General features: G+C 46.2%; 1 protein-coding gene across 1 annotated transcript in view; it reads left to right on the forward strand.

Moving 5' to 3' along the window:
- The window catches only part of EIF4E3 (eukaryotic translation initiation factor 4E family member 3), a 42,519-nt gene that overhangs the window by 14,670 nt on the left and 3,015 nt on the right, over window positions 1-24,834 (forward strand). Inside the window, exons 3-6 of the mRNA XM_084764922.1 lie at window positions 12,028-12,122; window positions 13,727-13,787; window positions 16,742-16,808; window positions 20,731-20,886. Coding sequence (XP_084621048.1) covers window positions 12,028-12,122; window positions 13,727-13,787; window positions 16,742-16,808; window positions 20,731-20,886 — 379 coding nt within the window. The remainder of the gene's footprint in view (window positions 1-12,027; window positions 12,123-13,726; window positions 13,788-16,741; window positions 16,809-20,730; window positions 20,887-24,834) is intronic.

Consider the following 24,834-nt stretch of genomic DNA (forward strand, 5'->3'; position numbering starts at 1 on the left):
GCTCTGCCCTGGAGCTGTCTTTTAGGTCCATCTCCATAGCAACTGTTCATCCATCTACCCCAGAGGCAGGCGTTCTCTAGCCCTAGCTAAAACTTCGTCACCAAAATATGTCACTGATCTGCAGGGGAAGCAAGAGGATGCACAGCTAAGAGTGAAGGTTTTAAAGACCTGCATCCGTGCTCCCTGGAAGTTTCCATGTGTCAACCACACCCTGCCTCTCTGTTCCCTGAGTTTCTGGGTAACTGGTGTAACAGTGGTATCTATCTCCACGGCTCACTGAGTATGACCATGTTTCCACTGGAGCTGGCAGGCTACTTGATGCTCCAGAGACCACCACCAAGTCCTTAGTTCTGTTTGACTTCTCTCTGTCTCTCTGTGTGTGTCTCTTTCTGTCTTTCTCCCTCTACCTCCCTCCTTTCTAGTGTGGGGTACGTGCGTGCGTGCATGCGTGTGTATGTGTGTGTCCGTCCATCTGTGCATATGAAGGTCAGGGTCTAACTTCAAGTGTCATTCCTCAAGCACATGGTCTCTCACTGGCCTAGAGCTTGCCAAGTAGGCTAGGCCACCTGGCAGGGATCCAATAGTTTCTACCCTCAGCTCAGCATTAGTGGGAGTAGAAGTGACACCACCTTTTAAAAAATTAATTCACTTATTCTTATTATAATTTGTTTACATCTCAATTGTAATCCCCTCTCTCTTGCTCTTACCTCCCTGTCCCCATCTACCCTCCCTCTTCTGCCGTATTCCCCTCCCCTAGACCTCTGACCAGTGGGGTCCTCCTCCCCCACCGTCTGACCACAGTCTATCAGGCCTCATCTGGAGAGCCTGCATCTCCTTCCTCTGTGTTCTCACAGGGTCTCTCCACCAAGGGACAGTAATCAAATGGCAGGTACCAGAGTTCATGTCAGAGGCAGACGGTCCCCCCCTGCCCCCCCCCCCCCGCCCCCTGCTTCTCCATGTGAAGAATGAGCTGTCTATCAGCTACATCTGAACAGGGGGACTAGGGTCTCTGCTTACAATGTCCTTGGTTGGCGATTAGTTTGTGCAGGCCTCCCACCTCACCCCCCCCCCCGTACAGATTGCATATGCCCTTTTAACTACCAGTGCTTTAAATAATAACTTTTATCAGGTGAATACTTCATTGGTTGAGCCATTTCCCACAAGGCAAACAGTTTCCAAAAACTAATTTACTTCATCAATTGCATTTCTCATTTCTTCCTAAGCAAACTCCACCAACTGTCTCTCCCATGGTATTCTGTCTAGCTGCAGATACAAGGCTTTTGAGGCTGCATCAAAGGACATGCCAGCGACATATCCTGGCTTATAAGCATTTTTCTTCTTGCACCCTTAAATTTTGTTACATCTTGGTAATTCTATTAGATAGGCATCCTGATTGTGTCCTGTGTGGAGGAAGCACAGACTTCCTCCCTCCTCTCTCCCAGACTCCCATCCCTCACCCCCTCCACCCCCTTCCCCCACCCCTGCTGCCAACACAGCCCCAGGAACCTGGGTGGTAAGCAGCCATGAGTGGCCCTGTGGACACAGTAAATGGTCTGAGCACAGGCCCAACCACAGGCCATTTCTTCTTGGGAAAGTGACATAAACATGTGAAAAGCAAACTAACAGTGTTGCTCTAGGGTCACCACCATTCAGGTCTAAGTACAGTAACGTGGAGCAGCATAAGAGCTGCTGCTGACAGAACCAGAGTCCTCAGAGCTGGGAGCGCTTCCTCTTTGCTTCTGTTTGGTGAATTTGTAATCTTCCCAGAAGTCATTTTATAAACCACAAAGCACTTGATGTTAAGGCCTGGCTGGCTGAGGAAGCTCTGTGACCCTATGGGGATTTTGAGCTATTCCTCCTTTCTCCACTCTCCTGTGACAGTGACATGAGAGCCTCAGAATGGGGTGTGGGCATCCCAGGATAGACACAAGAAGGTCATCTCTCCACGCCAGCATGCAGCAGGGTTTCCATCCAGCAGTGCATACGTTAGGGTCTTTAGGAGCCAACTTAGAGACCCCAGGCTGACACTCAGGAGAGCGTGGCTCTGTTGTATTGAGATACAATTAGTCGGATGCGGGGTTTCCATGGTTTAAAACCCAGCATGCATGTGCCCCTCACCAACGCGTCTTCACACCCCCTTTCCCATGAGCCTCTCCTCCTCTGGTTGCAAGCACTCTTCCTGTTCTGCTAGTCTGTCCCTCCACCTGAGACTGAACTTGAGTCAAGTGGAAGCATGCAGCACGGCCCTCTGCTGTTTCTGACCTCTTTTCACCCAGTCAGTACTGGAGGATGGAATGAATGTCTGAGAAATGAACGCATGCACAGATTCCCTGACCCTCCCTCCGCACACTGGTCTCAGGAAGCTGTAGCCGGTGGCGGCTGCACGTGCCCAGTGGGGCAAAACTTGGGTTCTTGGGAGGCTCATGGCCAGAGCTTAGTCTTTGTGAGTCTGAGGCACAGATAGATATGCAGCCTGTAGATAAACACGGGGCTTCCCTGTGATTTGAAACTGTTTTTTTTCGTGGCTGATTTAGAAGGGGCTCCTTCAAGATGTCAGTGTGGGACAACGATGAAAAAAGAGGTTGTGAAACACCTCAAGTTCCTTATTTATACAACTAAAATATGAAAATAGCACTGTTCCGTGAGGCTGACTGAGGGCAGTGAGACCAGATGCAGCTCTCTGTGTGGCGGCATGTTGCCAGGTGGCACTGGGGTACTGGAATCTGCCCCTTTGCTGGCTAGGTTACGGGCTGGGATGAACCATAGCCACACTGTCTGAGTGCCATAGGTGGCGCTCAGTAGCATGTGCACACTTTTTAAAGTCTCTATATGTCGCCTTTGCTCGTCTTCAAAGCAAGAATAATCACAGCAGAGATTTTTTTATCATGCTGAGGTGAGGACGGGGTAGTACACTAAAGTAAAAGTGCACAGTAAGCGACCGACGCCAGTAGTCTGCTTGCCTTTCATCACCTGGCTCCTTGTGCCGGTCATTGCAAACAGCCCTAAGTCATATTTCGTGTAAGACTGTTATATACCACAGCTTTACAATTACTCATGCCAAGAGGAGACCCACCAGGCGACACCACTAAAACCTTTCATTTACAGAAGCAAATTTGACCTGTCTATAGCTTTTGGTTACTCGCCTATGATTGTCTTAGGCACCCCAGGAATGGTCCTTAAACCTTAAGAGCTAGCAGGGCAAGAGCATTTGAGCACGCGAGGACAGGCTTTGCTCTGCTGTCTTTATTCCCTGGCTGCAGGTTGATGCTAATTCACTCTGCTGCCATAGTGTTTCTTGAAACGCTTGCCTAGTGGTATCTGTGCCCCGGCTCCGGGTATATGTTTTAAGGAAGTTTAAGAACCGTGTGCTGTGAACAGATGTACTCTCTCTTGTCTCCATGGGGACTTTTCTGCAAACCCACGTTTCACAGGCAGTGGGCAGTAGAAGTCGTTATCCTCCTGTATGCGCTAGGGAAACAGGCTGGGCTGCACGTGACCCGAACAGCAGATCGTGGAGACACTCTAAGGCCAGAAATGCCTTTGCTTCTGTGTCAGCTCTGTTTGACTTCCCCTGTGTCAAGAGGAATGGAGCAGGCGAGGCCTCCAGAGGATCCCGTGACCTCTGCTGGGAGCCCGCGCTGCAGACACAGCAGTTCTCCGCCAAGAGCTAAATGTATCGGCTGCCTCCCCGTCTCCCTTACACATCCCACTTTTCACTCGGGTGTGTTTCCCACTCTTTGGACATATGCAGGCTTTGTCCATTTCTTTCATGCCTCTGCATCCTCAATGAGCAAAGTCCAGAACAGAATGGTTTCTGAGCATGCCCAGTCTACCCTGGAGATCAACCAAGAGATACCAATCTGGTGTGATTTGCAGGGAGGGTTGGCTTATAGCACATTTTTTTTTTCAGCGTTGCCTGCCTGTTGACTTTTAATTCCACCCCTTTACAGAATTCCATCAGGGATCTCTCTAGTTCATGCTGTCACCTTCAGGAATTGCCCCTCTGGTCTTGCCTCTCCCGTGTTCTACCCAGGACACCCCATAGGCAACTTAATACTGAGAGAACAGAAACTTTGCGTTTCTTCTGTGAGTGGAATTTCTTTCTGCATCATTCTTCAAAACAAGAACGTCTTCATAAACAGTATGTAAAACCCACTAAAGCTGAAAAAAAACATGAACATCCTGTGTAACTGCAATAGTAGGAGAGTGTGGGCCCGGGTGATACCTCCATAGGTAAAGGCACTTGCCACCAAGCCTGAGTTCAGACCCCAGAGGCCACATGATGGAAGGAGAGAACTGACTCCCACAAGTTGTCCTCTGACCTAAATATGTGTATGACACACAGACACATACACACACATATGCAGGCCTGCACATGCGCACATATGCACGCATGTGCACACACACATGCAATACTGGATTTTTTATTAATTTTTAAAAAATAGCAGTATATATCCCTTATCTAGAGGTCAGCCTCCCTGCTGTGCTGTGCTGATAAAGGCCATTAAGCCAGGACAGCAGATTACTCTTCAAAGCCCGAGGAACAAGAACTGTTCTCTTGCAGAGGTTAAGACAGGGTTGATAGGGATGACCGAGAGACGGAGTCACCATAGTCACCACCCTGGTCATAACAGAGTGGCTAATGGTGCCTGGCATCCTGTCACAGAGGGGTGTGGAGCCCCCTCAAGGGAAGAAAGAGAGAAAACTACCAGGAAAAATGGGGCAAAGACTTGAAGCCAATTCTGCTATGGTTCCGTTCATACAAATGTAATGTCATGCATAAGAGGATTCCCCAACCATCATTTAATTTATATACTGTATGTAAAATTAAATCAACATTTATAGTCAAACACAGTTACAGAGAACTAGAATAAAGTGAGATTGCTCATGGTCCTGTGTCTGTGGCACTAGAGGTCATTGTGTGTGTTTAGGGGATGGGAAATAAATGGGATTTTATTTACAAACTACAAATAATTTAGACACATCTAATGTAAAGCTTAGAGTCTTCCAATGTTAAGTCTTTCAAGTGTCCTTTTCTCTTTTACCCACGAACCGCAGAAGCACACCTGGCACGTGTCAGCTGCCCACCACCTTCGGCCCTGCTGTACCCTCAGATCATGATGGGTACATCCAGACTTCATGTTCTACTGCCCACATGCTCCCTGTTGATCTTAGGCTGCAGCGTGGGGCGGGGGGGGGGGGGGGGGGGGGGAGGGCAGGGGTTAGGAATGTTGTGTGCCTTTGCTTTACCTTCCTTCCCAGACTAAGAGGAGCATTGTGGCTGTGGCAAACTCCTGAAGCAAGACTAGGCTGGAGAGGTGGCTCAGTGGTTAAGATCACTGGCTGATCTTTCAGCGGTCCTGGGTTTGAGTCGTAGCACCTCCATGGCAGCTCACAACCATCTATAACTGTAGTTCCAAGGGGATCTGATACCCTCCTCTGGCTTCTGTGGTCTGTGCACTCACATGGTACACAGACATACATACTGACAAAATACCAGTACATGTAAAAACAAATTTTAAAAATTATTTTAAAAAGAATGCTGCCTCCCCAGCTGGGTGTGTCATCGTCCCCTGTCTTTTACACCTTCAACGGGAACTCCAGTCTTACGGGCTGCATCCAGGAAGCAGGTGTATACTGTTTTGCTCAAGGTTTCCCCAGACTTTGCCCTTCCCCCTACCTTCTCAAGGTTCAGACTCAACTCTCCTCTCTGGGCTGTAGCTCCTCAACTCAGACTAAAACAACAAAGCTTTCTCTGTGGTCGTTTGCAAACTAGCAGATCTCTGCTCTCAGCCTGGGTTCTGCTGTGAGTTAAAAAACGTCCAGCCAAAGAGGCTGCCTGCTGCCTTCTTAGCTCTGTTTCTCCCTGTAAGTGCCTTGAACTCAGGAAGCTCAAAAACGCGTCTATACATGCTGCAGCGCTGAAGAAAACCTGACCGATTCCCCTCTTTCCTCCCTCTCTCTTTCTTTTCTTCTTTTCCTCTTTTCTGCCTTCCGTTCTTCTCTACCTCCTTTCTTCCCCCTTCCTCTTCCTCTCCTCTCTCCCTTGCTCCCTCCCCTCCTGACCTTTCCCCTTCTCTTTTCCTCCCTCCATCTCGTCTTCTCTATTTCTTCCTTTCCTTTTCTCTTCGTTCCCTCATTCCCTCCTGTATTAGTCAGGGCTCTCTAGAGTAACAGAACTTATACATTGGAATGACTGTCAGGCTGCAGTCCAGCTAATCTGACCGTGCCCTGCTGTGAATGGGAAAGTCCAAGAATGCAGGACTTGCTCACTCCACAAAGCTGGTTGCCTTAGCTGTTCTTCAGTATATACTGGCATCCCAGAGAAGTAGACCCCAGGGCCAGTGAGGAAGTGATGTACTCGCAAGGTGAGGGCAAGCAAACAAAAAGAAAAACCTTCCTTCTTCTCTCGGTCCTTAAATAGACTTCAGCAGAAGGTATGGGTCTGGTTAAAGGTCAAGATCAAAGATGTGTATTTTCAGGGTAGTGGTGGCCACACACCTTTGATCCAGCACTTGGGAGGCAGAGGCAGGCGGATGTCTGTGAGTTTGAGGTCAGCCTAGTCTACAGAGTGAATTTCCGGACAGCCAAGGCTATCCTGTCTCAAAACAACCAACCAACCAACCAAAAAATATATACCTACCTCAGTGGTCTGGACTAGAAATGGGCACACTCACTTCAAACCAAGAAAAAAAAAAAAGAATCTCTCCCAGGTGTGTCCTCTCCCAGGTGTGTCCTCTCCCAGGTGTGTCCTCTCCCAGGTGTGTCCTCTCCCAGGTGTGTCCTCTCCCAGGTGTGTCCTCTCCCAGGTGTCCTCTCCCAGGTGTCCTCTCCCAGGTGTGTCCTCTCCCAGGTGTGTCCTCTCCCAGGTGTCCTCTCCCAGGTGTGTCCTCTCCCAGGTGTGTCCTCTCCCAGGTGTGTCCTCTCCCAGGTGTCCTCTCCCAGGTGTGTCCTCTCCCAGGTGTGTCCTCTCCCAGGTGTGTCCTCTCCCAGGTGTGTCCTCTCCCAGGTGTGTCCTCTCCCAGGTGTGTCCTCTCCCAGGTGTGTCCTCTCCCAGGTGTCCTCTCCCAGGTGTGTCCTCTCCCAGGTGTGTCCTCTCCCAGGTGTGTCCTCTCCCAGGTGTGTCCTCTCCCAGGTGTGTCCTCTCCCAGGTGTCCTCTCCCAGGTGTGTCCTCTCCCAGGTGTGTCCTCTCCCAGGTGTGTCCTCTCCCAGGTGTGTCCTCTCCCAGGTGTGTCCTCTCCCAGGTGTGTCCTCCTTTTTTGGATTTTAGTTCATTCCAGATGTGGTCATATTGACAACAACAGGCACCAAACTTCCTCCCCTTCCTTCCCCACTTCCTTTTTTCCAGATTCACTTGCTTTATTTTTCTTTTGCTTTATTAAACAAACGCCACATTCTTTTCCATCAATGAGTATTATCTTTCTAAGACTTCTTAAGCATTTCCTTTCTCACTTCTCAGAACATTTCAGGTGGAAACTGAGAAGGGAGCTTGTGAACTTCACTGGTAATGAACGGTTGATTATCTGTGGCAGAATACTGCCAGGCAGGGTAGCCGTTCTGACTGCAACCAGTGGAATGCCACGTTTGATGTCTGACCATGACTTGCTTTCTTATGTCAGCCTCCCAGTGGCTGTCAGTATACTGTCAATGAATCACCCAAGGCAGACTTGTTGTACACCTACTGTGCACGCATACATGCATGCAGGCTTAAGGTGGGGGCCTTCTCTGAGAACCAGTACCTTTTTTGTTGTTTATTTGTTTGTTTGTTTTTGTTTTTGAGAGTTTCTCTGTGTAGCTTTGGCTGTCCTGAAACTAACACTGTAGAACAGGCTGGCTTTGAACTCACAGAGATCCAACTTACTCTGCCTCCTCAGTGCTGGGATTAAAGTTGTGTGCTACCACTGCCCTTTGAGAACCAGTGCCTTAAGTCCATGTGTTAGATTTCAGTGGTCAAGGGCTGCCTTGCATTAGTTCCTTAAAGAAAAGAGCAACAATGATGCTAAAGACTTACCAACCAGTGAGTGGCCCCTGTAACCACAGCTGCCCTTCCACATGAACTTCCTTCCCTCACAGTGTCCTGCATACAGCTGGCGTCCACAAATGTTGACTGAATGAATGATGCCAATGTTGATACTTGTGCCAGCCCTTCAGTAATCACTAAGGCCCTGTGGGGTTGGGAGGCCCTCAATTCTCCTTAGGAAGCGTTGTGCTCAGCTGTACTGCAGTGCTCTGTTGCAGGCCAAAGAGGATTAATTATAAGCCAGGTGCCTCTGGAAATTCACTTGCAAAGTTGAACCTGTAGTAACAGTTACGTGTTTGGAGATTTACTGTGACTCATCAAGCTTTCCGTGAGTCGGTCCTTTGCCTCCTGCAGGAAAGAACAGGGTTCCAGGAGTGTGCAATGTTGGCTCCTCTCTCAAGCTCCTTCTCCCCCAGTAGGCGACAGAGGAAGGTTGCAACAACTCGGAAACAGCTGTGCAGTGCCGTGTGCTTTCTAAGTGGGTCCCTTCCCTCTGGCGTACTTGGAACTTTTGCTCCCATTGTGTGTTCAAGCATAAACACGATAAACACCTTCCAAGTTCAGTCCTCCATTGCATCATGCTGGTCCGTCTTTTTCCTGCCAGGTTCCCCAAAGTAAACAAGCTCAGGGATGTTCTTGTTTTTATTCTTCCAAGGCTACAACCCTTAACAGGGTCCTTTGGCCTTTTCTCTTTCCTGAGATAAAAGAATGTGTGCTCTGCCTGGTTCTCCGAGTACTTCAGATGCTATGCGAAAGGTCAGGACCGGTGAAGCCTGGCAGGGATGTCAGCGGAGGAGCTCTGGAAGCATTCACCTTCAGCATCCTCCTCCTCCTGGCTTTCTTTGTGGTTTTGCGTCATTTGGTCCATAGACTCTGCAGAGATCATTGCCAGGTCATAGCAAGAGTCTCGGGCTAGAGTTATGTGCGTCACCAAGCTAAGTGGAGATACGGGCATCTGACTGATTGGGAGACATTGTCAACAGTTGTCCCTCCTTCTGTGGTATAAAAAATAGGGGGATTGGGGATCGCATTCCAGCTCTGCGTGCTCACAGCAACAGCACAGACAGAAAGTGAGGTGTTGCAGGGTCTTATTGTTTGCACTGACAAAGACAGCATCATCCTGCCACAGGGACACAAGTCTGTTAGAGGATCTACTATCACACCAAGCTAATTTTGTGATTGCCTACATTAGCACCATTTAAGTAGAAAGTTCCTGAAGTGCAGATGTGGATTCCCCACTGATAAGTCTACCACGCATACTTTATATGTGGCCTTTGGTTTTCTCTCAGTCCATCATTACTATCCCTGCAGTTAAATTCAGCACTCTCCCCCCACCCTGTGTGTGTGTGTGTGTGTGTGTGTGTGTGTGTGTGTGTGTGTGTGTGTGTGTGTGTGTGTGTGTGTGTGTGTGTGTGTGTGTGTGTGTGTGTGTGTGTGTGAAGGCTTTGGCAAAGACATGGATCCTGAAGTCCATGTGTACTGCATCATGGTGCCTCACAGCCTGGCTGCTGAGCTGTTTCTGACCCTTCTAGGAAGAGCAAGAGAGAGGGGCAGAATCTAATGTGCTTTCTCTCTGCCTTCCCTCTCCACTCTCAACCTGAGGCAAAACACCACAGACCTCTTCCTGGCAGAATCCCTTACAAGGAAATGTCGCTTAGTGGTCACAGTGAAGGCTTTGCTCCCTACACACCTGTCAGAACATCTGATGGCAAGACCCTTTCCCTTGAGAATATGTGTGTGTGTGTGTGTGTGTGTGTGTGTGTGTGTGTGTGTATGTGTGTGTGTGTTTTAGAGCAGGGCTTCTGGAACTGTCTCCACTCCTGAACCTTTGCATCTCAAAGTTTACATGGCCCTGGGTATATGGGAACATAAAGTAGGTATGCACATTTAAAAACGTAATGATAATGTACCATAAGAATATTTATTTTAAAACAACTACTTGGCGCGCGCGCACGTGCGCGCGTGCACACACACACACACACACACACACACACACACACACACACACAGGACAAAAGCAAATGTGCATACCAATGACATGGGCATGCTTAATTTTTATCTAAAAGAATGTGTCTTAGCTGGATATTTGGTATCACAGGGCATAGAGTGCATTTAATATGTTCAGAGTTAATAGACATTTGATTTTATAATTCCAAGAATGCCACTTTACATAAACATGTACTACAACATGGCAAAAGTGTTTGTACAGCCATTTCAAAAGCCAGTGGAAATTCTGTCCTAATCTCAAGCCAAAATTTCACTTAATGATTTTTTTCAGTGAAATGCAAACAAGCAATTGAAACATCAAATTTTAAAAATTAAACATTCTAAATTTTTTTATATTCCTGTGTATTCATGTTTTGTCTTTATGTATATCATGTGTGTGCCTGGTACCCACTGAGGTCAGAGGAGGACATCAAATCCCCTGGAACTGGAGTTCTGGATGGTTGTGAACTGTCCTGTGTGTGCTGGGAATTGAATCTGCCTCCTCTGTAGAAGCAACAAGTGCTTTTAACTCCTTAGCTATCTCTGTAGCCCTCAGACCACACATTCTAATACAGTACAGTCCAAATAGATACTGACTTGATACATGCTGAGGAAAGATGGTTGGAAAGTGTTCAAAGTGATGGTTCTCCATAATTAATCATTATGCATCTATGAAAACAGAAGATGACATACGTACAGTACATAACAATGCTTCAGTGATGGTGTATGGTCTTCTCTGACCTGAGGGGGGAGGTGTTCCAGGCATGATCATTAGTGTTTCATTCTGTGACCGAAAGCACAGTGCACACATGTTGTGTTGTGTTCAGAAACAAGACTGTAGTGAACCTACATGAGTAACACAGGCAAATGCCCCAGGAGACATTCCAGATTCATTATGTAGTTAGCACTTAATTTTGAACTAATTTTGTTGCTGCCTGCTAGAAACCTTGCCCTGCCACCAGCTTCTTTCCAACCCTTATGAGATTGTGACCTACAACTTCGAGAAGCTGAGTATTACAGGGTCAACTTACTTATGGCCAGTGGCCACTCCTGATGAAATTAAAACTGATGAGGATATTTAATTTTTACTTCTATTTTAAAAATTTACGTGTATATGTGTATTCCTGCCCATCTGGATATGTACCATGTGTGTTCACATGCTCACAGAGGTCAGAAGACGGTGTCAGAACCCCAGGAACAAGAGTCACAGGTGGCTGGAAGGCACCTGATGTGAGTTCTGGGAACAGAACCCAGGTCCTGTGCAGGAACAGCAAGTGTTCTGTACCACTGAGCTGTCTCTCCAATCCACTGATGGAGGGTCTTTAGATAAAATTATATTGAAATATAGAATGCAGAATGTGCTTTTTCTATAAGCTTTCTAATCAAATCTTCCAAAACAAAAGATCTAATACATATTAGGGTTGTGGATTAACATACACATCTTACATTCTCTTGTGACAAGAACAGCTGAAATCTACATATTTAATAAAATTTCCTAGTGAAAAACAGTTTTTGTTGACATCAGACTTTGGGACTGGAGAGCTGGCTCAGTTGTTAAGACCATTTGTTGCTCCTGAAGAGGACCCCCAAGTTTGGTTCTCAGCACCCAGATGATGACTCACAACCATTCATAACTTCAGTTCCAGGGGATCTGGCACCTACTTCTGATCTCTGAAGGTGCCAGGCATGCACATGGTACACATACATGCATGCAAGTGGATGAGTCATAACACATATAATAAATCTAAAACAGTTAACTCCAGTCCTGGTACTGAGCATTTTTACCTTTCTGGTTGTATGTGTACACATTGCTTAGGAGTACATCCTTCTGAAAAATAGAACCTAGCCTAATATCTAGAAGGGACATTAGCTCTGAGGAGCTAATGAGAAAAATACTTTCTGTGTGGCTAGGAATTAATGAGAATCATTTTTTTTTCTTTAACACATTAATTTTATAATGTCCTGGCATAGTTAATCAATAGTAGGCATATTAAACAAAGTGGATTTTTTTCTTTTATAGATATTCTGGAGTGTGTACAATAACATCCCTCCTGTGACCAGCCTGCCTTTGAGATGTAGTTATCACTTAATGAGAGGAGAGAGGCGACCGCTTTGGTAAGTGTGTATGGTTCACTTGGAGGTCAAGGTGGGAGGGAGATAGCTGTGAACCTCATGAGGACTCTTTTCACCTGTGGTGTGCCTCTTAGCAGAAAGTATGCCCTGCTCCTCAAGGGCCAGGTCTCAGAGGAGCCTGCTGTGGCTTCCTTAATCACTTGATGTACTGCTGAGGGCATTGGACAGCTAGTTTGGCCAGGCTGAAGCCTCCAATGCCAGTGCACCCTTATCTCCTTGAACCTTTCACAGTTATTTACTGATAAGTAAAATGAAATTCTTTCTAGGCTCACTCCTAGTGAGAGGTAGAAAGCTAAATTGAACAGAAACAAAGTAGCATTTTGTTGGACCCTGTAGCTGAGTACTTTTTACAGGTAAGGCGGATGTCCCATACATCTGGTTTCCCAGGTTCTATCCCGACCCAGTGTTTCCTTTGCTTTCTCAATGTTGGCTGAGTTTTCAGTCACTTTCCTGTTTGTGGAAAGATAGATATCCCAAATTCCAATCTTTTTTTTTTTTTAAACACTGGGATTAAATCTAAAGTCTTGCACCATGTGCTAAGGCGCACACCCTACATCTACATTCTTGTCCCCCCCCACCCCATTTTTTGAGACAAGGTCTGACAGAGTTACCCAAGCTGGCCTGGAACTCACTTTGTAACCATGATAAGCCTCGAACTTGCGCTGCTCTACTTCAGCCTCCTGAACAGCTGGGATGATAGACCAATGCAACCAGTGCTGCTAACTGTGTGCTGTGATTTATGCTTCAAGTTTATCAGTGTCAGCATTCTCCAAGCTCAATAAAATCTAGGACTCATCACCTCTGGCTCACTCTGGGCCAGCTCTTCATCCCTGACCAATCATGCAGATGTGGAAGAAACAACTGCCTTAGAAAAAAAGAGATGTATTTATTTATTATGTATACAGTGCTCTGTCTGCATGTACACCTGCTGGGCAGAAGAGGGCACCAGATCTCATTATAGATGGCTGTAAGCTACCACGTGGTTGCTGGGAATTGAACTCAGGACCTTCGGAAGAACAGCCAGTGCTCTTAACCTCTGAGCCATCTCTCCAGCCCCCAAAACAATAGTCTTATAAGCAAAACTAGGATACAAGCTTGTCTTTACCCCTAGGGTATGGAACCATCCCTACCAGAATGCCTCTTACAGGGAAATTGAGGTGCTTTTCCTAGACAGGCTGTGGCTATTAAACCCTAGCAGCCTATCACAGGAACACTGTGACCCCAAGTTTACATGTGAATTAAATGAGACAGTATAATGAATATGCCTTGTGATGTATAGGTCTTTACACCTGCAGATCAGTTGCATCAATTGTCCTTTCCCAGAGAGTCAGGGGGCCCCTGGGACCTTGTATCCCACACCCACCCTTGTCCCCATCCCAGCTAATTCCATGTTGCTCCCTCTCTCATCTGCATTGCCGAACTCTTGCATTCTTCTGCCTTTGTTCCAAATCACAGGGCTGGGGAATTGTTTACTGAAAAATATCTGTGCACTTTCGCTTTTTCACAACAGCTAGTATTAAACTAAATGGAAATAGAAATACTCCTTCGTCATGGAGTGCAACTTTAAATGTTGTTCTTTGATGTAGGGAGGAAGAGAGTAATGCAAAGGGTGGCGTGTGGAAGATGAAAGTTCCCAAGGACAGCACGGTATGTCTCTGCTGATCATTTCCCAGAACTGGCAGCCCTAGGTAGAGGAAGTCATTTTCTCACATTGGTGATAATCACTTAATGCTATCACCTTGAAAATGTGTAATTGGAAAAGCCAGGTGTTGTGGGGCCCAGCTTTATTCCCAGCACTCAGGAGGCAGAGGCAGGTAGAGTTATGAGTTAAAAGTCAGCTAGGTCTTCAAAGTGAGTTCCAGGACAGCCAAGGCTACACAGAGAAACCTTGTCTCAAAAAAGAAGAGAGAGAGAGAGAGAGAGAGAGAGAGAGAGAGAGAGAGAGAGAGAGAGAATAAGGAGATGTGTAATTGTAACTTTACAGAAATGATGCAGTGGCATCCCAGGTCTAGAGCCTGCACACCTTAGAGCAAAGCTACATCTTTATGTTAGCTGTTTCCTCATCATGCCTAACACATGCAAACTGACCTCCCACAGGAGAGCAGGGTCCTTCCTGCCAAAGGCTCTGCAATCCCGGCTAAAGACACAAGTACTTCCTTAGGGATCATTACATAGAAAATAGGGACACTTAGGGGGCTCCCCATTTATTGGAGTTCATGGATCTGGGCATGCCTCAGCAAGATTCCCCAGGAGTAGACCCAGTACTGTAATATGAACATAATAAGCCTTAAAAAATCAGCATGCATTAAGCCCTGGGGAAACAGAAAATTTCTTAGACAAAACCAAACAGAATGGTCTGGGCGTGGGAGCATGCCCCTCTGATCCCAGAAGGTGTAGAGAGAGATCGGAGAATCCTGAGTTCAAATCTTAATACGCATTCAGTGAGACCCTGTGTAAACTATCATCAATAGGGGTTGGGAGACAGCTCATTTGGTAAACTGCCAGCCTTGGAAGCATAAGGACTTGAGTTCCAACCCCAGGACCCATGTGAAAAAGCTGTGTGTGGCTGTGACTACCTGCTACCCAGTGATGGGGAGGCAGAGAAAGGAGGATCTTTGGGACTTGGCAACCAGCTGGTCTAAGCAAAACTGTGAGCTCCAGTTCAGTGAAAGATCTTCACTTTCAAAAACAAGATGGTGAAATGACTGAGAAAGACACCAGAGATCAACCTCTGGCCACCACATGTCTCTGCACACACATACACAAACATGTATGCACACCCCACTAACTACATGAGTAATAAAATCATTAGAAATAAAATGGACAGAAGGGGCATTTTTTTTTCCAGATTCTTTTCATGCAGTTATGCTCAAAGAATTAAAATGCTTCTGGGAAGCCACACACATGGGGCAGGAGTCATTTCCCTGTGAGCACACACTTGAGATTACAACCAGATGCTCTTGTCAGGGCTGCAAATCTGATTGTTACCTTGCAAACATGGAAAACACTGGAGGAGCTAAATGAGAGTCAGGCAAGGTGTATGAAACCCTCTGCCCTGCTAAGAGAGAGCGGCCAGAAAAGAGGAGAGAGCAAGATGCCCTTAAGTTGTCTTAGATTTCACCCAGTGCTTCCCCACTTTCATGTGTATTACTTCACTTATTTGCTTGTTTATTTTTGAGGTGATGGGGAGCCACCCCGGGACCTTGCGTATTTATGTGCTTTATTTACTTACTCTAGACTTGGAATTCCAGTGGAAGATATCGTGATGCCCACACATATAGAAAACTGCTCAAGGCAGGGTTGTCCTGGCCCACCTTGCCAGCTCTAGGCTGAATTCAGGCACCAATACACTTTCTTGTTTAGCCTAGCCAGGGTCCTGGGCTCTTCTGTCGCAGCCCACCTTTAGAGGTCTGGAAGGCTGGAACTGCCTGTGTTCCAGACAGAGCATGTTTGGAACGCATGCCATGCTCTCTGCTCCCATCTTAGCTTCATTACTTATGGAGCTCAAGATCAAAACTGGACAGATGAGAGAAGGAGTCTAGGAAACATAAGCCTTTTGGGGAGTTACAGGTTCACCTTGGCTCCCTAGTTAGATGCTGTTGCCTTGCTTAAAAGCTAGGCAGCTGCCGCAAGCTCATTAGAATGTAATAATAAGCATTGTTACAGTTAATGTATACCGAGTGCCTGGCATATGGATGCATGCCGCTATTTATGGTGCAATCTTAAACGTTGAGCCCCCTTGGTGCAGTAGCTACGCAAAGCAGTTATTAACAAACATTATACTTGAAACAACCCTGTGAGGTCAGCTGTGTTGTTAGTCCTTCTCAGAGGGAGGCTGGAGGCACTCACGGCCACGGCCTGCCCAGGTCACAAAGAATAAAGTGAGCCCCTTCTCAGGATTTCAGACCAGGCTCTGGGAGGCCTGAAGTCCTAGGAACCAAGGCAAGGAGAAGCCTAACCCTTTTCCAGGGGAAAAACTGGGAGAGCCATTGAGCGAGCTTCCAGTGTCCGATGGGTGGATTTTATTTACTCGACAGCGTTAGTACATGTTTCATAGAAGGAGCTCTGGTGCTTCTCACTGGCAGGAGACAGAGTGCAACGAATGCAGGCTAATCATTACTTCAAGGGAAATTGTGTGTGTTCAGTAGTACATAAAGTTATCACTCAGCGCAAACAACCTGTCAGCAGCAAATGGAATTTTGCCAGTCTCTAGCATTCAGTAAATAACAGTGTTTCTTAACATTCTTGACTTGAGTAACATCTTGCTGGTAACATTTTAAGTAGTGTATCAATTGCAAGAGAAAAACAAAGAAGGATTTTCCTAATGGCACTCAGATGCAACCTAAGGGTTGGTACACTTTAAGAGTTACAAGACATAGGAGAAGAGAGTTGAAGGCATGCTCGCCCCCGTTCTTCTGGAGTTCATGGGAGCTTTACTGGCAGTTAAGGCCCTGGATCACATGTGTCTGTGTGGGCACAGTCATTTGCAAGCTGCACCTCTACCTGTATGATTGTACGTGTTCACGTCTGTGATTTGGAAGCACCTGATGATAGTTGCCTAAACATCGCCTTGTTTTTATTTTTATTCTCTCCTACGTCAGTCCACAGTTTGGAAGGAACTGTTGTTAGCGACCATTGGGGAGCAGTTCACAGACTGTGCGGCAGCAGGTAAGGAGGCCACCGCCCACTGGTCCATACCTGGTCTGCCTGGTGTTTGTTACTCCCGGACCGTTGTGTTCACATGTAGTCCTTCTACCTGCCTGCAGGGTGTTGATTTTGTAGCTGTGGTGTATTTTAGATGTGTTTCTACGGTTTGGGTTTTGGTCTGAGATTGGCATATGTAAGCACATGTGCATATTTACACATGTGTACGGTCATCCCTTCCCGTCTTCAGATCCTGCACCTGTGGATTTGCAGATCGAAAACAGTAGAAAACGTGACCAGTAGCTGAACTAAACATGCACATGCGTTTCCCTTGTTATTCAAGAAGCAACGCAATGCAGATGACTTGCACATCATTTGCATTAAATAGTATAAGTAAAAAAGAGATGATTCAAAATAAGTTTGGCCTGGCAATATAGTGCTGTGGTACAGCGCCCACCTGGTGTGCAAAAATAAACTGCTCCAAAATAAATACCTAAATAAACATTATGTGCAAATGATCTTTTATATAAAGGACTTAAGCATCCATGGTACGGACGGGATCTAGAACTTATTCTTCATAAATATCAAGGGCTGGCTACATATCGCATCTATAAAAACATACGTGAATGTATGTATATGTATACATATGTATATGCTTATATTATTTCCTCTCATGACAGTTATTCATGAAGTATAAATCGGCAGAAAGAAAAGGAAAGTCTTCATCAGTGGGCTAGCGTGGTTTGTAGTAGGTTTCCTGTAGCCGCCTCATCTTCGGCAAGGGACAGTGCCTGGCATGCCTACTGGGGTCTGTGGGTGGAAAGGAACAGTTTCTTCCTTCTATCTCGGTTCATCTTCTTCTTCCTGTCCTTCTGTCTCTGCACAGAGAGGTGGACACAGAGAGACAAAGATGGGACCTCTCAGGCAAGGTTCTTTAGCTTCTAGCTTCAGGCCTTGCCTTTGGCTTTGACACGCCCAGTGGCTTTCAGAGAGCCAGGACAGGAACCATGGCTCTTACTCAAGCCGTGAATGCTGCCACAGTCGTACCTCTTCCCCGCTGGGAGCCCTTTCTGTTTACCTTGAGTTTGTTGCAGAAGCATCCAGAGAGGTGTTTATAACTACATCATATTCAAACACAAGTGAAAAGAAAAGCAAGACGGCATCCGCTCATGGCCAACCTCAGAATCTGTCATCTCACCAAGATGAGATGAGTTGATAAATTTCATGTAAAAATAAAATAATTACGTAATGCGACTGTGATGTTGCTGGCCGATTCTCCATGTAAACATTACGTATTTCACCACAGACGTACCTTCTCATAAGAGCTCTGGGCTTCTTACAATGCTGTCTGCTTGTGGTGAGATCTCTTTTCTTCTTGGGGCACTCCTTTCCTGAGGATACATATAAGTAAAGTTTTGTGGGGTGTGGTTTTTTTTTGTTCGTTTTTGTTTTCTTCTATTCTGCTCTTGGTTCAGGGTTTTTATCTGCTTTCCTTTGCTGTTTTGATACTGTTTTTTGTCAGCCAGCGTGAATCAGTTGGCACCCAGATTTAGGCTGTCTCTGAGAGCTCTTGTCACAGAACTCTTGCCTGAGAGCTCTTGACAGTCCTATGATCAATCTCACAGTCACCTCACTGGGGATGGTGTGGGGGGTGCTCTGCCATTCAGCCTTTCTGTACTGCCTTCCACATCACTTTTACTCACTTCAGACAAAGTGTGTGTTAAGATGAAACAGTCTTACAAGTGCAGATTTCTTCTCTTCCAATGGAGAGAAGCTAACAACTTTATACTGCCCAGCCCAAAGTGCACCCTCTGTGTAGTTATAAACACAGAAGCCCCGGAATAGTCATAAGTAATAGAAAAGACCCAGTAGTGAGCAAAGAGGCCCAATTCTTCTATTGCTGACTAGAAAGGAAGATACTATTGACATTAACCTTCAGTATTTCCTTTAACCAGCTCTGTCACTTGAGATAATCACCTAGTCTTTCTCAGTCTCCCTTACAGAGCATTTGAAACAATGGCTCCTCCTGGCCCCACTGTCTCCTGTTCTCAGGGCTTTGCCAAAGCCCAGGTGTTGCTGGCCTATTCACCATGGATGTGCCTTCTCATAAGAGCTGTGGGCTTTTTACAACACTATTTGCGAAAGGGCTGCACTCAGCTATTCCTGCCAAGCCAAACTGAAATAATGACCATGTGCACTGTTTGGCATCTGTTGGTGACCTCCCCATTACCAGTAGTGTATAAAAGGATAATCCCAAAGGACCGAGAAACACTCACGTCTCCCCCAAATCTGGGTCATTGGTGTCCTGGCCCTTCTTGAGAGCGGAACACTGAGTCACTTCTGTCTTTATGTAGTAATTTTATTTTTACATGAAATTTATCAACTCATCTCATCTTGGTAGGATGACAGATTCTGGGGTTGGCCACGAGCAGATACAGTCTTGCTTTTCTTTTTACTTGTGTTTGAATATGATGTATGGGCAGAGAAGTCCCCACGTTATAGGCTGTGGAGCCAAGCAGCAAGTCACGAATTAATCACGTCCTTGTCACGAGTCTACGTATTAAAAAGTGGACATTAATGTCCTTCGCCCTCCAATCTTCCCTCATCTTTCTCTCCTCCATTGGGCGCCATCAATCCAACCTTCCACACTGTAGTCCGGTCTTGCCTGGTCTTGAACACTTGCATACATGTTCACAAGATGTCAGACCTTCTACCATAGCCTTGGCCAAATTCATTTATAAAGAAAAACAGGCTGAGAGGAAGGAAGAGGAGAAGGCAATGGAGGGGAAAGGGAAGTATTTCACAGAAAATGGTTTCTCTGAGTAGACGGGTGTGCCACTGAGTAAATCATATTAAATGCCCAACATGCTCACATGTCCAGGAGTCAGGTAGAAAAACTGATGACATGAATCCTTCAGACTGCAGTCGATGGCAAATCAGGCAGTATGTGTCAGGTAACATTAAAGTCCCTAATTGTGGTAATGCCTCTCTCTTGTGTGCTACTCGTTGGCGCAGAGCATGCAGGTACAAGGGACTGTCTCTGCTTCATGGATGTGCCATGAATGTGCAAAGCTTCGAGTCAGAAGCCTCCATTTCTACCTCTTGCTTTCAGTTAGTGTGGACAGAGTGGCTGCACAGGAGCATGCTGGGACAGTAGGTTCATTTTCCAGCTGCCATGCTCAGGTGCCTCCATGCTAACCCCATTTTGGAAAAAGGCTACATTATCAGTGTAGGTAAATGTCTAATGACTCTCCACTGGACAACAATGGTAGAGTGTCACTCAGAAGACACTTGTCTCCTTTTACCCATAATGCTATTGGGTAAATGAGCTCTTTAACCCATGGTCCATGGTTCGACACAGTCAGAAGGGTGATTGCTAGAAGGAAGCACTAGAGGGCAGAGTGACCAGGAAAAGGGCAGACAAAGCACACAGAACAGAGGAGCCACAGGACACAGAGTCTGTGTCCAGTGAGGTTCGGGCCAGATAGTGCTACCAGCCCCGAAGCCTCCAGAGGCTTAGCAGGAAGTCACAGAAAGCCTTGCTGCTCATAAGAGAGAAGACTAGGCTTCAAGCAAAAAGTTCATCCGAGTTCACTTGGCTCTCAGAGGGCAGGGAATTATGCAACCTATTTTAGAAAGCCTCATCAAAACAGAGTCAGAAAGTGACAGAGAGCTTTGGATAACGTGTTGAAAAGGGTAAAATTACTTATCTGGAAGATTCCCTTGGCTTGAACGCTCTGTTTATTGAGTCCTTGGCTGGATGCGATATGGTTCTTGCAGCGTCTGTCTGTACTGACTTAACGTCCCCCAGCAGTCCCCCACAGAAGCGACAAGTCCCCATCTCGTCTGTAACTCACAGCTAAAGGCGCAGCTGTGTGCCTGGATGTGCGTGAGCTGCCTGGTCGTTGTCTCCTTACTTCTTGCCTTTTCCTCCTCTTCCCCTCAGATGACGAGGTAATAGGAGTCAGTGTGAGCGTCCGGGACCGAGAGGATGTCATTCAGGTCTGGAACGTCAACGCCTCAGTAGTGGGCGAAGCGACTGTGCTGGAGAAGATCCATGAGCTCCTGCCCCACGTACCCTTTAAAGCTGTGTTTTATAAACGTAAGTGCCTCATTTCCCGTCACTATTTTCAAGATTCTTCCACCAGACTTCTAGAGATAGAAACACATGGCAAACGAGGTGAAGGCAGAACCACTTGAGACTCTGTTAATGCAGAAAACAATTCAGCGCAATGCTCTTTGTTTCTTTTTTTTTTTTAATCAAGTTTAGTTGCAGAACTTAAAATGAGATTTTGTACATGCCTAAGTCCATGAATTGGAAAAGCAGATATACATTGTACTCATTATTTCATATAGTTAAACCTGAACTTAAATTTGTCAGAGGAAAGTATATTCTATTGGAAATAATAACAACAACAAACAAGTCATTCAGTGAGCCGACAGGCAGATGGTCAATCGTCCCTTCCGACACAGAAATTTTACCATGTCAAACATCTCTACTTATGGGGGACTCTCAGGTGTGATTGTCAGTTCTGTTGAAACGCTACCACTTCCTCATGGTGACTGTGGCAGAGTCACCCAGAATTCACCTGTGGTGGTGCAGACCGCTCTTGGTGTGAACAGTGTGTGGACCCATTGTTTCCATTGTGCTCTGTGTCCATTGCTTCTATGTGCTCCTTACAGTCATCTTTCTCATAATGAAAGCATCCTACCATGCTCGAACCAGTGTTCGGTAGGTCAAATGGCGGGCTACACTTCCAATAGCAAGTTAGAGGAAATGACGGACAGCCCCACATACACCCAGGATAGATTTTTTCTGTGTCCCAAACCGTTCTGGAAGTCACTAACCCATTTTTTTTCCTTACTATTATATTTCATTGACTCTAAGGTGCTCTTGAACGTAACACACCCTGTTATTTTAGTACTTAAAGAAAGAAGAAAACAGTAAAAGGTTTTCAGCTCAACCAGGATGCACTCTTGATTCTAGAGGTTTTTAATTTGCAGGGGACAGAGAAGGGGCATCTTAGAATCTCTGAAATATACTTTATCATTGTCACACTAGTCCTTGTCAAGAGGCTAAGCACATTAAAACTGTGTCACTGCCCTAGTGTGAAAACTCAGGCCTCCCTGGGAGGACTCCTGTAGCCACTATCAAAGGATCATGATCCACACGGGGAAAATTTAAAATAAAAGACAGAGAAATGCATACTGAAGAATTGCTCTTGGCTGTGCAATGTGGAGACAGGGCAGGCACACGGACACCATTCCTGTTCCATAGGGACATATCAACTCTAGTTCACCCCAGATACCCAAAGGTCTCCAGCATGTTCTATGGTTTCCGGTCTGTAAGACTAACTAGCAGAAACTGCAAAAGGAAATATGAGTTAGCTCCGAGTTCAAGTGGGGCCCACACTTGAGTCTGCCCAACACTTGACTCAGTAGTGGAGGAGGAAGAGGTTGGGAGTCATTGGATTTTTTGCTATACTTCAACAGTGTGACCCTAAGCGGTCAAAACTGACCCTGCTTTCACTCCCTCACCTGAGCATCCAGAAGGTTGCTCTCAGATGATCTCCAAGGTTCCTTCTACTTTACAATTCTGTGGACAAATTGACAGGTAACCAACTGGTCAGCACCTCAGCATGAAGTCAGTATCTCCCTAGATAACTAGGCCCCAGCTTTAGCACCAAGGCATAGTCACATAAGAATGGCCAAGGGCAGGCGGTTCCCTGCTTAGCTGGTGGGGAGGCTGACAGGAGTTGTTGGGGTGTGTGGTGGGGGGACACCAAGCAAGGAGAAAGGGAGTTGTACCCAGGCCAAGATGAATCAAAGCTGAACAGACACCCTGAAGGTAGTTAACATTGTCAGGTGTGTGAGTCAGAAGGAGCTGCAGGTCTAAGCAGAAAACCGCTTTTTAATGACACCCATTAACATTTAAAAGCTCAGACTGTGCAAATAAAAAAATTGAAATTCCCTACATTATTTGACATGAAGCAGACTGTCCTTTACTTGGCACGGTGGCCAGCACATGTTGTAGAAGTGATCTGGAAAAATGAGATCTGGACAGAAACTGGTTCACAGGGTGAGGGACAGTCCTGGGTGAGCTAGGCTGGAAGTGGCCGGCCAATTCATGTCACCTTTGTCTGGTTAATGGGATCCTGGTGCTCTGGAGTTTACAGAAGCTAGCTGGCTAGCTGACTGCAGTGCCAGGAGAAGCCTAGTATATCTAGTCCTGGCCTCCAATGGGCAAATGAGGAACTGGACATTGACATTTAGTACGCGTTTTTTTTTTTTCTCCATCCAGATTGGTGATTTGAGTGAGCAACTCACAATTTACACACACACTCCCTAGTTCCATTAAGTTCCTTGGAAAGCTGAAAGACAAAGGCCTTTATCTGGTGTGAACATTGTGTAGGGCAGGTGTGGGCAAGCCCAGAAGCGAAGCTGAGCCAGCCTCTCTCCTCCCTGGGTCATTCCATGTGGGTGCAGCAGAGAGCGGTCTCTACATTTTCATGTGATTGGGGGGAAAGCAGAACTGTTTTGTGACACATGAAAATGATATCACGATTAAGTTCTAGTACCTCTCAGTACCTGGCTACATAAAGAAGCCCTCATTTGTGTTCACATTTTCTATGGCTTCTTCAGCAATCAGGAATTGCATGGATTACTACTAAAATGTCTGCTGGCTCTTGGATCTGAGAACAGTTCTCTTAATTGCTTCCCCAGTTTCCCCAGGGATGACAAATGGCACTCCATGCCCAGATGCTCAGAGTACTGCAGTGTACCCGCTGCTGTCCTGACCACTGGCACTTCAGTGTTGAGCTGTGGCTATCCTGACCCTGCACAGCTAAAGATAAGGGAAACCTTTGCATCATCACTGCCTTTGGATTTATAATCTATAAATCAGCATTGCTGTCATCTTACGATTCCTCAAATTGGCCCTGAAACGTAGTATATTTCACTGAAGACCAGTCTATGTTTTATTTAGCGTCTGCCCTAAAACATCTTTCTTAAAGACAGGATTAGGGTAGAGGAGCTAGCTCTGTAAGGGGGACCTGAGTTCAATCCCCAGAACCCACATTTAAAAATATCCAGGGCTAGGGCCTGAGGAGATGGCTCAGCAGTCAGGATTATATACTGCCCTTGCAAATGACCTGAGTTCAGTTCCCAGCACCCATGACAGTCTGAAACTCTGAGTTCACATCCTAGCATCCATGTGAAAGGCTGAGCATTGCTACACACACCAGGATAGACACAGGAGGCTCACCTGTGCTCTTTGGTCCTAATCCTGCCCCAAGTTCAGTGAAAAAGCCTGTCTCAAAGGAATGTGTCAGAGAATGACAAAGCAGAACACCCAGTGTCCTTCCACAGCCTCTAAACATGTGGCACAAGTGTATGTACCAGCATAATTAGGTGCACATACAGCATGTACATATACCACATCTATGATACAAAGATATACTACACACACACACACACACACACAAGCATACACACATACCATATCCACATACATACACACTACACACACAGACACATTCACACGTATCCCACATACATATACACACACCACATACATATATATGCAGATACACATACACACATAACATGCACATCACATCTGTACACATACACACCGCACACACACACACACACACATACATTCGCAGGCACATATACACATACAGAAAGTTTCACAAACGTGAGGATAAGTCGAAAGCTAAGTGTGGTGGTATCTACTTATAATCCCAGCACTGGGGAGGTAGAAACAGGTGGATCTCTGGCGTTTGCTGGCCAGGCTAGCCTTTAGCAAGTTCCAGGCCACTGAGAGAGCCTTTCTCAAAACTTAAGATGGCCAGCATCTGAGAAACAGCCGCCAGGATTATTCTCTGCCTTCCCTGCTCTCTCAGTCTCCTTCCATCCCACCCCATACTATGCCCTTCACATGCAAGTGTACCTGTGCATGCAGAAACATACCCAAGTAAAGAAAATATTTTAAAAGTTAGATACTCAAAAATTGTAATTGTGAGAGATCTGCAGTTAAACTTGGGCG

Source organism: Acomys minous (assembly GCF_964271855.1).
Source record: "Acomys minous genome assembly, chromosome: 17".
NCBI lineage: Eukaryota > Metazoa > Chordata > Mammalia > Rodentia > Muridae > Acomys > Acomys minous.